General features: G+C 33.6%; 2 protein-coding genes across 2 annotated transcripts; both read left to right on the top strand.

Annotated features, from left to right (window-relative positions):
* The first annotated feature begins 2,609 nt into the window (after positions 1 to 2,609).
* On the top strand, positions 2,610 to 5,485 carry LOC108993214 (heptahelical transmembrane protein 2-like). Its single transcript, XM_018968047.2, has 4 exons — positions 2,610 to 3,043; positions 3,141 to 3,236; positions 3,368 to 3,416; positions 4,657 to 5,485. Exons 1-4 carry the CDS (start codon positions 2,772 to 2,774, stop codon positions 5,335 to 5,337), a joined length of 1,098 nt encoding a protein of 365 aa, XP_018823592.1. The 5' UTR covers positions 2,610 to 2,771; the 3' UTR covers positions 5,338 to 5,485.
* Positions 5,486 to 8,657: 3,172 nt separating this feature from the next.
* Positions 8,658 to 12,012, top strand: LOC108993236 (50S ribosomal protein L35, chloroplastic-like). The gene is made up of 3 exons (XM_018968080.2): positions 8,658 to 9,092; positions 9,464 to 9,580; positions 11,660 to 12,012. The coding sequence occupies exons 1-3, from the start codon at positions 8,829 to 8,831 to the stop codon at positions 11,735 to 11,737; spliced, it is 459 nt and encodes a 152-aa protein (XP_018823625.1). The 5' UTR covers positions 8,658 to 8,828; the 3' UTR covers positions 11,738 to 12,012.
* The last annotated feature ends 355 nt before the right edge of the window (positions 12,013 to 12,367 follow it).

The raw sequence follows: 12,367 nt of genomic DNA on the forward strand, positions 1-12,367 counted from the left end.
AGTAATTCTACATACAATTATAAAGTGTGTAAACGTCGCGTACGTAATCGTTTTAAAAAAGAGTGGGGTCTACTATTAAACAATTAATTTTTTTCATGAGGGTCTCATGTTTTATTCACTTTTATCAAAGTGATTACGCAGCAGTTGCACAATTCACGATTGCAAATATATTTTCTAATATATGTATCCACAACATGATTTACTTATCATGGCTCTTAATCCACGTATACGTATCTAAATGATCAATTACCATGGGAATATATAGGCTTTGCTGCTGTTATTAATTAATTAAGGCCTAACAAATTAATCACATATAGTTGCATTTGCCGTATTGGCCAATTGTGTAATTAGTTAATTCACAAAAATAAGTGTTTTAGTTGCAAACAGACCTCACGAAAATAAATTTCATAAATTGACGTGGCATGGGTCAATATAGTTATACGTTACATTGTAAAATTATTTTTATTCTGCATATCATAATTGACTGCGTGATTAGTAGTACTTATGCTTCGGATATACATCCTTGTAGCTCAAACAATGCAACATATCATATGGATTACAAGCATATACTGCACGCCAATTTGTAAAAGAGTAATACTACGTACATTCATACAAGCTTGAATAATTTTATCTTTAAAATTTTTTTAAAATTATAATAATATCCTTCTCAAATTACAATAATTTTTATTTAATAAAATATATTAATGAGTCTGGACACATAGTCTTCATTTTGAGATTGTAAATAGAATTTCTCTTTATACAAGATAATTTTTCAGAATTCTTCCATCGAGATTGTAGCCATTAAAATAACATTAATTATTGGTGAGGCCAAGCTGATCTGGGCTTCAAAATCTAGACCAATATACGTAGTCCCAGACTCCAGTAAGATCATGTAAGCCGGTATATGAGTACGGCCTGTATTGCAGCTTGCAGGTAAAGATAGAGGAACATTAATTAATTAGCAGTTGGACCAAAGCCCAAGTGACTCTCATATGTGACCCATATTTCTTTAATTAGGAACAAAATCCACATCCCAGAAAACATAAAAACAAAAACAAAAGTAGATGATCAGGTTGGAGTGAATGGAAAGAAAACTATTACGTAGACGTAAAGAAATTATATAAAATTATATTTACAAATTAATATTAGTTTCATGTGATCTGTTAGATTTATTTTATATTAAAAGTAATTTTATAATTTGACGCACCGCATCAAACTACACTAGTTTGTAAATTTATTTTTGTATAATCTCTTTATGTCTAAAATATTTCTCGAATGGAAAATATCATACTGTCGAACGGTCTCAAATTCAATTCAAACTAGAAATTTATGATGAAACTAGGTGCAACCCTCCCCTATCAATTGTATAAAACCAACTCTTATCATAACATTCGAATGTAAAATACAATATTACTCATGTTTTAACTATTTTCTCTTTTGAGACGTTATATATGTTTCGTCTCAAAAATTATAGTTCAAACGGATAAAAAACTGCATCTGTATTTTGGAATCAAATTTAAATTTGGTCTCAAATAACTAATATTAGAAACGAAATTTATTTCGTACTTAAAAGTAAAATTTTTGTCGTGACAGGAATATAGAGGACGCAGCAGCTTTAATTTGTTTGTTTATATATATATATATATCTGTGTGTGTATAGAAGTAGTTTTTACGGATCATCTCAATTTATCTTATCTAATTATTATAATTTTTTTAAATTTCTATACAAAATAAAATAAAGAATTCAACTTTTCAAATTTTCAAATAAAAATAATATTAAAAAATATATGATAATAATATTTTATTCAACTTTTATCTCAACTCATCTTATCTCAAAAAATAAAATAAGTTTATAAACATATAGACATATGTTCTTTTTCATGACAACCTTGTTTCCATAAGTTTGAGCTTAAAAAAAATTTTATACTTTACAGCTGGGATTAGTATGGGAACTTTATTCATATATACGTGTGTGCGCGCGCGCGGAGTGAGAGTGAGGTTAGGTATAAATTTTAGGTACGCAAGGTAGAAAGAAATCTTTTGTAAATAAATGGATCCACAAATAAATGATATTTTTTTTATACTTTTATTTAAAGAGCATGTACGAAATATGTCATCACTATTGCATAAATATTGTATGGGTAAGGACCATGCCCATTTCTTGCTCGTAATTAAATTCATTCATTCCCAACTTAAATTTGAAAGGCCATGCAAATGCACCTAATTTACCATAGCTCAATTCTCACCTTCCCCCATATTTGAACAATTATTTAAAAAAAAAAAATTTTATTCATCATCTTTTTTTTTATTTTCTTCTCATTATTTTATGATGTAGTATTAAATGATAGGTTTATAAGTAAAATATAATAAATAATTTATAATCATCTAATATCATATCATGAAATGATGTGAAGATAATGAATTGCATTACTCTTATCTAAAATAGTACGAATTCAAAGTGGAGACTATAACATTTCAACGTACTAGGCTCCATCGGTTAATAATTACGTGGCAAAATTACATTGGTCATAGCTAGAAATTCACTTTGTCTTGTGACTTTTCTGTTATAGACCCACTAATTGATTAACACGTATCCGAACTTATCTGTAATGCATACAGAAGGTAAAATCTGGTTCACACGGTCCTCATTGTGTATAAATAGAAAAGATGTCTCGAAATGTTGAAGAAGACGATCGATCAACTGGATCGCAGGAGAAGGTATTATAGAGGGGATTTCCGGCGAGGCGCTCGAAATCAAACCACCGGAGAAGATGAGCAGCCATCGCTGGAGCAGCGACAAGAGCTCTGACCGAGTCACGAAGGACAACGAGAAGATCATCAAGAATCTGGAGATCGTGGAGAAGAAGAAGACGAAGACGAAGACGCTGCAGCGATTTGATCGGCGATTGGTGAAGTACCAGGATTTGCCGGAGTATATGAAGGACAACGAGTACGTATTGGACTATTACCGGTGCGAGTGGCCTGTCAAGCACGCGCTGTTGAGCGTCTTTGCTTGGCACAACGAAACGCTCAACATCTGGACGTGAGATAGAATCCAATTCTCAAATTCTCATACCTACATAGATACATACGTGTTTGTTACGCACACACGTGTGTTTTGGATATATGTTTGTGTGCAGGCATTTAGGGGGATTCCTAATATTTGCCGGATTGACGGTGATGAGCTTGATGGAGAAGCCGGATATCGGAGGCGGCCTGCTTGGGAGTTGGTCCTGGTAAGAGAGAGAGAGAGAGAGAGAGAGAGAGAGAGAGGACATGCCTTTTCATTCGGAAGTTTGTTTTGTTTCGTTTCGTTTTGGTATTCGATCAAATTGCATGTTGATAACGTTGTGCGTGTGGGGACCAGGGCTCCAGTTCCAGGGCCGTTGATGAACGTCTCCGATAATCTAATCTCGGTGAGTTCTATTTTCTCTCTTCTTTTATTTTTTAAAAAATATATTTATAATTATAAATTATACAATCGTAAAAAAAATAAATAAGATATAAGATTCACGTAAAAAAAAAATTAATTTTTTAATAATAATTTTAATATTTTTTTAAGACGATTATATAATTATACATAGAATTATTATATTTTTTTATTTATTTAAGATTTATAAAAGAGTTTTCAATCGAAAGTGGGTCCCACCTGCACGCAAAACAGTGGGTTCTTTACTGAAGTAAGTGGGGTCTACGCCATGTGATAAGGCGATGTTTGGTAGCCGCTTTTGGTGTAGTTGAACGGTGGTGATTAAAAGGTAAAGAATGTGGGGCCATCTGAAGTGGACAGCCGTCTGACGTGGCTGTGGGGTTTTAACTTTGCATTATTCTTTAACTTTTTGGTGTATCAGACTTTGTCCCTCACGTGACTTCTTTCAATATCATGACAACATCCACAGCGTGAAACCTATAAAAGTTGTCCATTTTATAGCTCTTTTGGTGATTACAATTTTTTAAAGATCAATACGTGTTTATCTTCAGTGCCATATTATTCTACTAATATAATCTTTTTTTACTCGTCTCTAAAAGATTTTGGAGGAATATACCACTTAAAAGATTACTTTTTTAGACGGATCACACTTGGTATTAATCATTTTTTTCCCAAGTTCGGTTGGCACATGGGTTTTGATTTAGGGCAGGTTTGGAGATGGGATGAAATCATCTTATCTTATCATTATATTTTTTTTAAATTTCTATATAAAATATAATATACAATTTAATTTTTTTAAATTTTAATTCAACTTTTTTAAATCTCAATACAATAATAATACTAAAACATAATACTTTAAACACTAAAATAAAAATATAAAATTCTCATCTCACCTTCCAAACCTGCTCTTAGAAATGTTATAAATTTTTTCTTCACAAATGCAAAAATAAGCTATATGGAGGATGAGCTATTTTACTTATTGATTATTGTACTGGTACAAAGTTTTTAAGACTCGTTTGGATAGTAAGATGAGATGGTTTTAGATGAGTTGAATAAAATATTAATTTTTAATATTATTATTATTTTAAAATTTAAAAAATCTGAATTATTTATTATATTTTATATAAAAATTTAAAAAAATTATAATAATAAGAAAGATTAGATTGGATAAAACTATCTATAAATCCAAACATGGCTAGATGTGTTATGCTTTCACCTTTTCGCAGGACTCGCATTTGAGACACATTTCAGAGCCATCTGTTCTGCATCCATATAAAGAGGACGGTTCTTCAAAGACTATTCCGAAATGGCCTTGGTTTGTTTTCTTAGCAGGAGCTATGGGCTGCTTGATTTCCAGCTCTCTTTCACATCTTCTTGCTTGCCACTCAAAACGCTTCAACCTTTTCTTCTGGCGCCTAGATTATGCAGGCATTTCCCTTATGATAGTCTGTTCCTTCTTTGCTCCCATTTACTATGCCTTCTCCTGCAACCCCTATTCTCGTTTCTTCTATCTTACATCCATATCTGTACTGGGAATCCTTGCAATTATTACCCTGCTCGCACCTGCTCTCTCTACTTCTCGTTTCCGTTCCTTCAGGGCCTACCTATTCCTTTGCATGGCCTTCTCGGGAGTAATTCCAGCAGCTCATGCTTTTGCTCTCTACTGGGGCCATCCACATATATTTGTTGCCCTAGGGTATGAGCTTGTTATGGCTGTTTTGTATGCTGCAGGAGCAGGGTTCTATGTTAGTCGGATACCGGAGCGATGGAAGCCTGGTGCATTTGATATTGCAGGGCACAGCCACCAGATCTTCCACGTGTTTGTCGTTCTTGGGGCACTTGCACACAGCGCCGCCACTCTGGTTATTTTGGATTTTCGTCGGGGATCGCCAATCTGTGTGTATTGACCACTCCACTATGGTTGTCTATTGTTGCTCTTGTTGTTGGACTTGCATGGTTTTAGTTGAAAGGGAGAGCAGTTCATGACGTTCATGTAATTGTATCATCTCATAAATGTATCTAAAACTTGTTTAGACTCTGTGCATTTCCTCTGCATGCCTAACTTGACTCAAAATGAATGATTATTCTCTCGTTAATGAAGATCTAGACTGTACGAGTGTAAACATTGACTTGGCCTTCCATGATTCTCTGTATCTTATCAACTCTGTTGTCTCACAACAATACAAAAGTCATGATCCTTTTTCAAGTTGTAACCTTAACAGTCTCAGGCTCACTGTCAGTTTTCCTCCACAACTGCAATAGTGCAAGTTTTCCTTGCCACAATAGTGTCATCAGCCATGGAGTCTATATCTGTGGCATTTTCATCAATTTCTGGATGCTTGTTCTCATCTTTTACAGCTTGATCTTTCTCAAGTGTTTGCTCAATTGGTGCTTTTTCAACAATAATGTCAACAATATTGACAACTGGTGGTGATTCTACTGAACTAATTGAAGATACTGGAAAACCATTTTGAGTCAACTGAATACCATTCGGTGATGCTGGGTATCCATTTTGTGACATTGGAGCACCGCTTGTGGACAATGGAAAACCATTGGGAGATACTGGATAGCCACTCAGCTGCATGTGGGTTCATTATTCTAGGAGGGCTGAAGTGATTTCCATCTCCATTTTTTTCACCATTGTGAAAGCCAGGACAGATTTATTACGTGCAACCCAATTTCCTGATCTATTGTAGCCACCATATAGCCATGGACCATATGGAACCCTAGCTGTTGCTGACTGATGAGGTAACCTACACACAGGATTTACTGACAGCAAAGGAGGAATATTAAGAGGTCGGGGGCAGAATCTTTGAATCTCTCTGCCACATTTTCTTCAGAAATGGAGCATCTTTATCAGGCAAAATAGTGTGTTTTCAAGTAAAGCAGATTCTGAAACAGGGGAAGTAGTGGGGGCAACCATCTAGCACCACTGTTCCCAACACTTTCAATTTTCAAAGTACTCGTGCTCGAATCCAAGACAACATTTTCATCGTCCACATACTTGACTGAAACTTGCAGTCTTAAAAAATTTCTCCAAGACAACTTGATAGGCTTCCAAGTTCAAAGAAATGCAACGTGCTCTGGAATCCTGGCAAACACAACTATTAATAAAGTTCGACCAGAAGTGCGAGTGGTGAGCAGGGGCAGAGCATCTAAGAGCCTTGAAGGGGCCAGGTTTTAAAAACTCTTGTGTGTCTGTGTGTGTGTGTACTCAATAAAATCCCTTCACTTTATGAACTAATTGTGGAGTGTCAATTCCCCCCACCAAAAAAATGAATTTCTAGCTCTGCCTTGGGGACTTGCTTATGAATCATCTTCCAACCATGACAAATGTCCCGAGATTTGATTAACTTCGGCCGGTTTGGATAGTGAGATGAGATGGCTTTAGATGAAAGTTGAATAAAATATTATTAGAATATTATTTTTGAATATTATTATTATTTAGAAATTTGAAAAAATTGAATTGTTTATTATATTTTATATGAGAAATTAGAAAAATTGTAATGATGAATGAGATGAAACTGTTTTTTGTATCCAAACGGGACCTTAATGTAATCCTCGAGAGAGTTTACCAATAGATGAAAGATAGTTAGTTTGCCAATATGGATTGATGAACAGACATAATCAAAACTCGTTAGTTTGTAAAGTAGTTTTTTGTAGATCAAATGTTTCTCTTTGAGGCATCTGGTTTTGAGGTACCATGACGTGCAGCTCCCTGCTTCTCCAAAGCCTTGGACTCTTATGTATTCGAGCCATGCACAGCCGCATCCTAAACAATTCCATTGCACAAAAGTATGGGGAATAATGATCATTACATAAATTGCATGATAGCTGGTAGCAGTCTGGATAATTAAGCAAGAATTATCATTAGAGTGATGTTACGTATAGTTATAGAATACGTAAGTGTCGTACAATTCTTTTAAAAAATAATGAGGTCTATTATTAAAAAATTAATTTTTTTATGTAAGTTCTGTATTTATTCACTTTTTTAAAATAATTGTGTAACGCTCGCACATTCCACAACTGTAAATATTATTATTCCGTCATTAAACGCGCAAAACAAGCTATCAACTACTACTTATTTCCAACAAAATTAAAACGTGTATGTTTAATATATATATAGTAAATCAGTATCTAAGACTATATATATATACAAGGTTGCCGGTATCCAATAAATTAATTTCATGACACAAGACCCATGCTTGTAATCTTGTATATTTTTCCCATATATTTGAGTATTTAGACTACCAATATAATATTTAACATATCAAGAAGTTAGAACTAGGTGTAAATCAATGTTTCTTGTTGCAATTCACATCTCCATAGAGCAAAATAAAACCAAAATATGTAAGTTTGTTTGTTTTTTTTCATCTTTATATATTTTAGTTTTGAAATAATTTATTATTTTTTAGATGATACGTGGCATTGCCTCATCAAGGATGTCGTGTCATTTTGACAGATTTTTAATGATTTTTAAAAGGAGAGATTGATTTCATAAAGTTAAAAATTTGGGGAGTATAAGCAAGTTTGGATGTTGATATAATTTCATCTTAATTTATCTTATCTCAATATTTAAACAAAAATATTTTTTAATTTCAAAGTTTAATTTTTTTCATCTACTTATTATCTAATAAGATTTTACCAAACTTCTAAATAAAACACAAAATATAATGTAAAGTCTTTTAAATTTTAAAATAAAAATATATTAAAAATTATATTTTAACAATATTTTAACTTTATAATATTTTTATTTAACTTTTTCTTAATCCTTTTTAAAAACTCCATAAATATCTTGCTATTCATGAATCATTACTATTCTCAAAATATTTTATTACTATTTATAAATTATTTTACTGTTATTTACATGTTTTTTATCTAATCTCATCTTTACATACAAACTAAGCTTAAAATTTAGGTTTAGTTCATTTTTACAAAACTTTTTATCTCATATCATCTAACTATTATAATTTTATTAAATTTTTATACAAAATAAAATAAATAATTTAATTTTTTTAAATTTTAAAATAAAAATAATATTAAAAATATATATTTTAATAATATTTTATTTTAATTTTAATTTTTATCTTAATTTATTTTATTTTATCTCATCTTAACATTTAAACGAAAATTAAAGTTTAAAATTAAAATTCAGAGATTAATCTTTACATAGAATTTGAACTAAAATAATATTTAAAAAATAAAAACATTTGGGCGTGATCCTAGCGAGAGCATCAGGCACCATGAACTCACTTGCACTGTCCTCTACCTCAGATTCCAAGAAAGATTGAGGTACCCAAAGCTTTATCCACTAGACAATCCACCGCACACGTCACTGCAGCAGCTTCTTCGTCTTCTGCTCCAAAAGCTTGAAGCGGAGCAATAGGTTCAAACGAAAATGGCTTGCGCAACGTTAACGGTGTCGTTGGGTTTCAAAGCCCTTCCCACATTATGTCCTCCTTCTGCTCGGGCCCCTCGCAGCCTCTCTGTCCAACTCGCTCCGTTCAACAAGCTGATTTCGCTCCGACTCAGTTCCTCGCGAAGCGTTTCTGGGTTCGGCTGGGTTCTTCCTCAGAAGCTCTGCACAATCGCTCCCCTCCCTCAGAGGCTTCGCTCTCTCACTGTTGTTGCTGCCAAAGGCTACAAAATGAAGACCCACAAGGTCTCCCTCCGCTCTCTCTCTCTCGATTTTAGTTCCGTCCCGTTTGGTTGCTTAGAAAACTCGGGAGAATTAAAAAGACGAATTTTTTTGGAGCTGATATATTCAATTATGAGGTTAGACATGAGTCCTACAAATTTAGTTTCAAATACCCACAAATCCAGTATAAAAAAACAGAAAAAAAACACACAGTGCCAACTAGGTTTTAAAATGCCGTGGAATTTTCAGTTCCGAAGGAAATTCTGTACTGGGTGAATGGTGATTAAATCCAGCGCGCGGCTCTAACTTTTGGGCTGTTTTCTCTTTTCGACATATTCTCAGCCTTCAAATTAGCTTCCTAATTAATAATTTTTTGCTGAAGTTTTTGCTAATAGGCTTCAGCGAAGCGATTCAGGGTGACGGGTAGAGGAAAAATAGTTCGGAGGGGAGCTGGAAAGCAACATTTGCTGTATAAGAAGAACTCCAAGAGGAAATTACGACTGTCCAAAATGGTGCGCTTTTTTACGACGTATCTCTATATTAATGAGAAGGAAAAAAAAGGATCTTAAATCCTTATGGGGGGTTCTTGAGGAACACCATGTCCATCCATCGATTATATAAATTATCTTGCTTCTATTTTGTTTGACAATATATTTTTTGGGTGCTAAATTTGATGTAGAATTCTCTTTTCACGCTCAATATCTATCTTTTTCAGCATGTGTTGCATATCTATATACAAAGGGAGCAAATAAATTACATGTTAGGAAAATTGATGGAATATTTCCATCTTATCTGGAGAACAAGAATTGTAGAGGATTGAGATATTTCCTTTGTATTGCGGTTAGGGAAGATAAAGAGGTTTCGGGGCTCATTAAAACCCCAAGCTTGATACTCACTTTCAAACATAGAAACTTGGGCGAGGAGTGGTCTGTGGGTCCTTAAGTGTCGAGAGTAAATATTTTCCTGAGCTTGCTTTAAAAAACAGTTTGTTGAGGGATAAGGAGGAAATAGTAAGTGATGTTTGCTTAGTATAAAGGTCCTGTTATCTGTTCTTTTTCCCTATCCTCTATCATTGTGTGTCCGTTTATACTGAAGTTTTGTGTATTTCCGACTTTATTTTCTGCCAAAATTGGGTTCTTAGTTGGACGGCCTCGTTTGTTTTTGTAGATGAGATGAGATGATAAAAGTTGAAAGTTAAATAAAATTTTGTTAGAATATATTTTTTTAATATTATTTTTGTTTTGGGATTTGAAAAAGTTAAATTGTTTATTTTATTTAGTGTGGGAATTTGGAAAAGTTGTAATGATTAGATGAGATGAGAATGGTTGTGAAAACAAACGAGGACTTAAGTTCAAATAATCATCAATCATCACATTTGTATAATATTGTGGTATCATGTGATTTTCACTCAGGTGAGATTATGAATTACCTCTTATTTTATTGCCTTCTTGTTTTTGTTATTTGGTGATTTTGGTCTGTTTACTGCACGTTATGTGGAGTTTCTTAGGTGGTATAGGCTTTGTTAGGTGACTTATTTGGGAGTTAATAAGCATATTATGGTGTTCAGTCCAGAAGCTCCAATAGAGGTGTTTTTTTTTTTTTTTTTGGGGGGGGGGGGGGGGGTTTAAAGGAGGAGCTTGAGGACTTCTAGCTTGTAGAGGAAATTAAAAGTTATCGTCATATTGAGTGGTTTTATACCCTGTTTCCATAAGAAAGATCTAAAAATAACATTGAGCTAAAATGATTTATCGGTAGCTTTTTTGTTGGAGGCCACCTGTTCCTGTTGAAATTGATGAATTACTTTAGTTTGCAACTTTGCATTTAGGGTCTGTTCTCTATCCTGCTCAGTTTTGGGATTTGTAAATTATTCTCAGCATTGAAAGTTTGCCCCTTTAGAAGTCTGCATTTAATCTACTTTTTTTGTTGAAACCTGACCGTTTGATGGACGGAACTGGGCATGATTATAACAATTACATCTACTTATCAAAACATTATCTTAACAATTACATCTTAAAGGATTGAATGGATTACCAAAAAAAGGTAGTTGTTTGAGGAGTAACTTTGGTGGTCTTTTGCAAGAAGAGTTGTAGGTTGAGAGGTTAAAGTGTAATTTTTCAAACATAAAAAAAAATGCAAAAGGGTAAGATATTATCCAAATCATACCTGCCAAGATCTTACCAAGTGGGACTACAACTGAGTGATGATCGTAAGGGATTATGAAAGAGTGAGATCTGAAAGATTTTAATGAAAATAGACTAGAAGTGTGCAAGAGGTACTATGACATGTTCTTTGTGTTCAATATTCCATTTCAATTCCTAGTTGGTTTCTGACATGGATTCTCACAGTAATGGATAAGTAGAACATGCTAGACTAAACTTCTTTTTGAAAGAAAAGTTGCCTTAATGTCTTAACTTTTGAAGAATGGATCTTGATATTATGTTTGGCTTGGACTGAAATGACTGTATATTGAATGATTTCATAACTGTTTACTTTCACATGTAGTAATGTTATTATCTCAGCTTTAAAATTACTGTGTCAATTCCAGTATGAAATTGCTTTCTTACAATTCGTTGGTTTATTGTCATGCACAGCATGCAGTCAGCCGGAGTGACTATGATAACGTGATTGGTGCCTTGCCGTATCTGAAAGTAGATAGAAATGCAAAGTAGACATGATGTAACATCCATCGTATGAGTCACTCTTGCACCCATCTGGTCTGTAAATTGTTGATCATTTACTCATATTTATGAAAAAGGCAAGTGAAATTGTATCTTTCCATGCATATCTAGGACAATTGGTTTTCCATTCCATGGAATTGCTATCTAGTCATAATCAAATTGAAGTTTCTCCTCCATTTGTAACCCTCACAGTTTGCAGTAATTGTAATAGAATTTGCTAGAGAATGATGGTTCTTTTTTAGTGGCATTCAAATGCTAGTTGGAAATTATCTCTGAACAAAAAGCATGTATACATGTGGCCAAATGACTTATTGATCCTCCATCACTTTATAGCTCTGGAGAGGGAGATAGAGGAGGCAGGCGGCGGTTGTACTCTCGGAAATGGAGATGGAGGGGAGAGGAGAGCTTATCTCTCTAAAACTTCCCTGTTTTCGCCATCTCCGAAGTGTTATTTGTGAAGTTATTTTTTACTCTATTGGGAAAGTATGACTATGTATCAAAAGCTCTAGAACTAATTCTCTGTATCATCATGTGTTTTATTTATTTTTAATGAAATTGAATGCAAATAAATATATTAATCAATTGGTAAAGAAGTTATTTGGTCTCATATTAGGAGCAATA

Source organism: Juglans regia, chromosome 15 (assembly GCF_001411555.2).
Source record: "Juglans regia cultivar Chandler chromosome 15, Walnut 2.0, whole genome shotgun sequence".
In the NCBI taxonomy this organism is placed as follows: domain Eukaryota; kingdom Viridiplantae; phylum Streptophyta; class Magnoliopsida; order Fagales; family Juglandaceae; genus Juglans; species Juglans regia.

Excerpts from the sequence above, each read along its gene's own strand:
- LOC108993214 (XM_018968047.2), top strand. The coding sequence starts at position 2,772 with ATGAGCAGCCATCGCTGGAGCAGCGACAAGAGCTCTGACCGAGTCACG. Across the intron at positions 3,044-3,140 it reads GAAACGCTCAACATCTGGAC|GCATTTAGGGGGATTCCTAA; the intron begins GTGAGATAGAAT and ends GTTTGTGTGCAG. Across the intron at positions 3,417-4,656 it reads TCTCCGATAATCTAATCTCG|GACTCGCATTTGAGACACAT; the intron begins GTGAGTTCTATT and ends ACCTTTTCGCAG.
- LOC108993236 (XM_018968080.2), top strand. The coding sequence starts at position 8,829 with ATGGCTTGCGCAACGTTAACGGTGTCGTTGGGTTTCAAAGCCCTTCCC. Across the intron at positions 9,093-9,463 it reads ACAAAATGAAGACCCACAAG|GCTTCAGCGAAGCGATTCAG; the intron begins GTCTCCCTCCGC and ends TTTTGCTAATAG. Across the intron at positions 9,581-11,659 it reads AATTACGACTGTCCAAAATG|CATGCAGTCAGCCGGAGTGA; the intron begins GTGCGCTTTTTT and ends TGTCATGCACAG.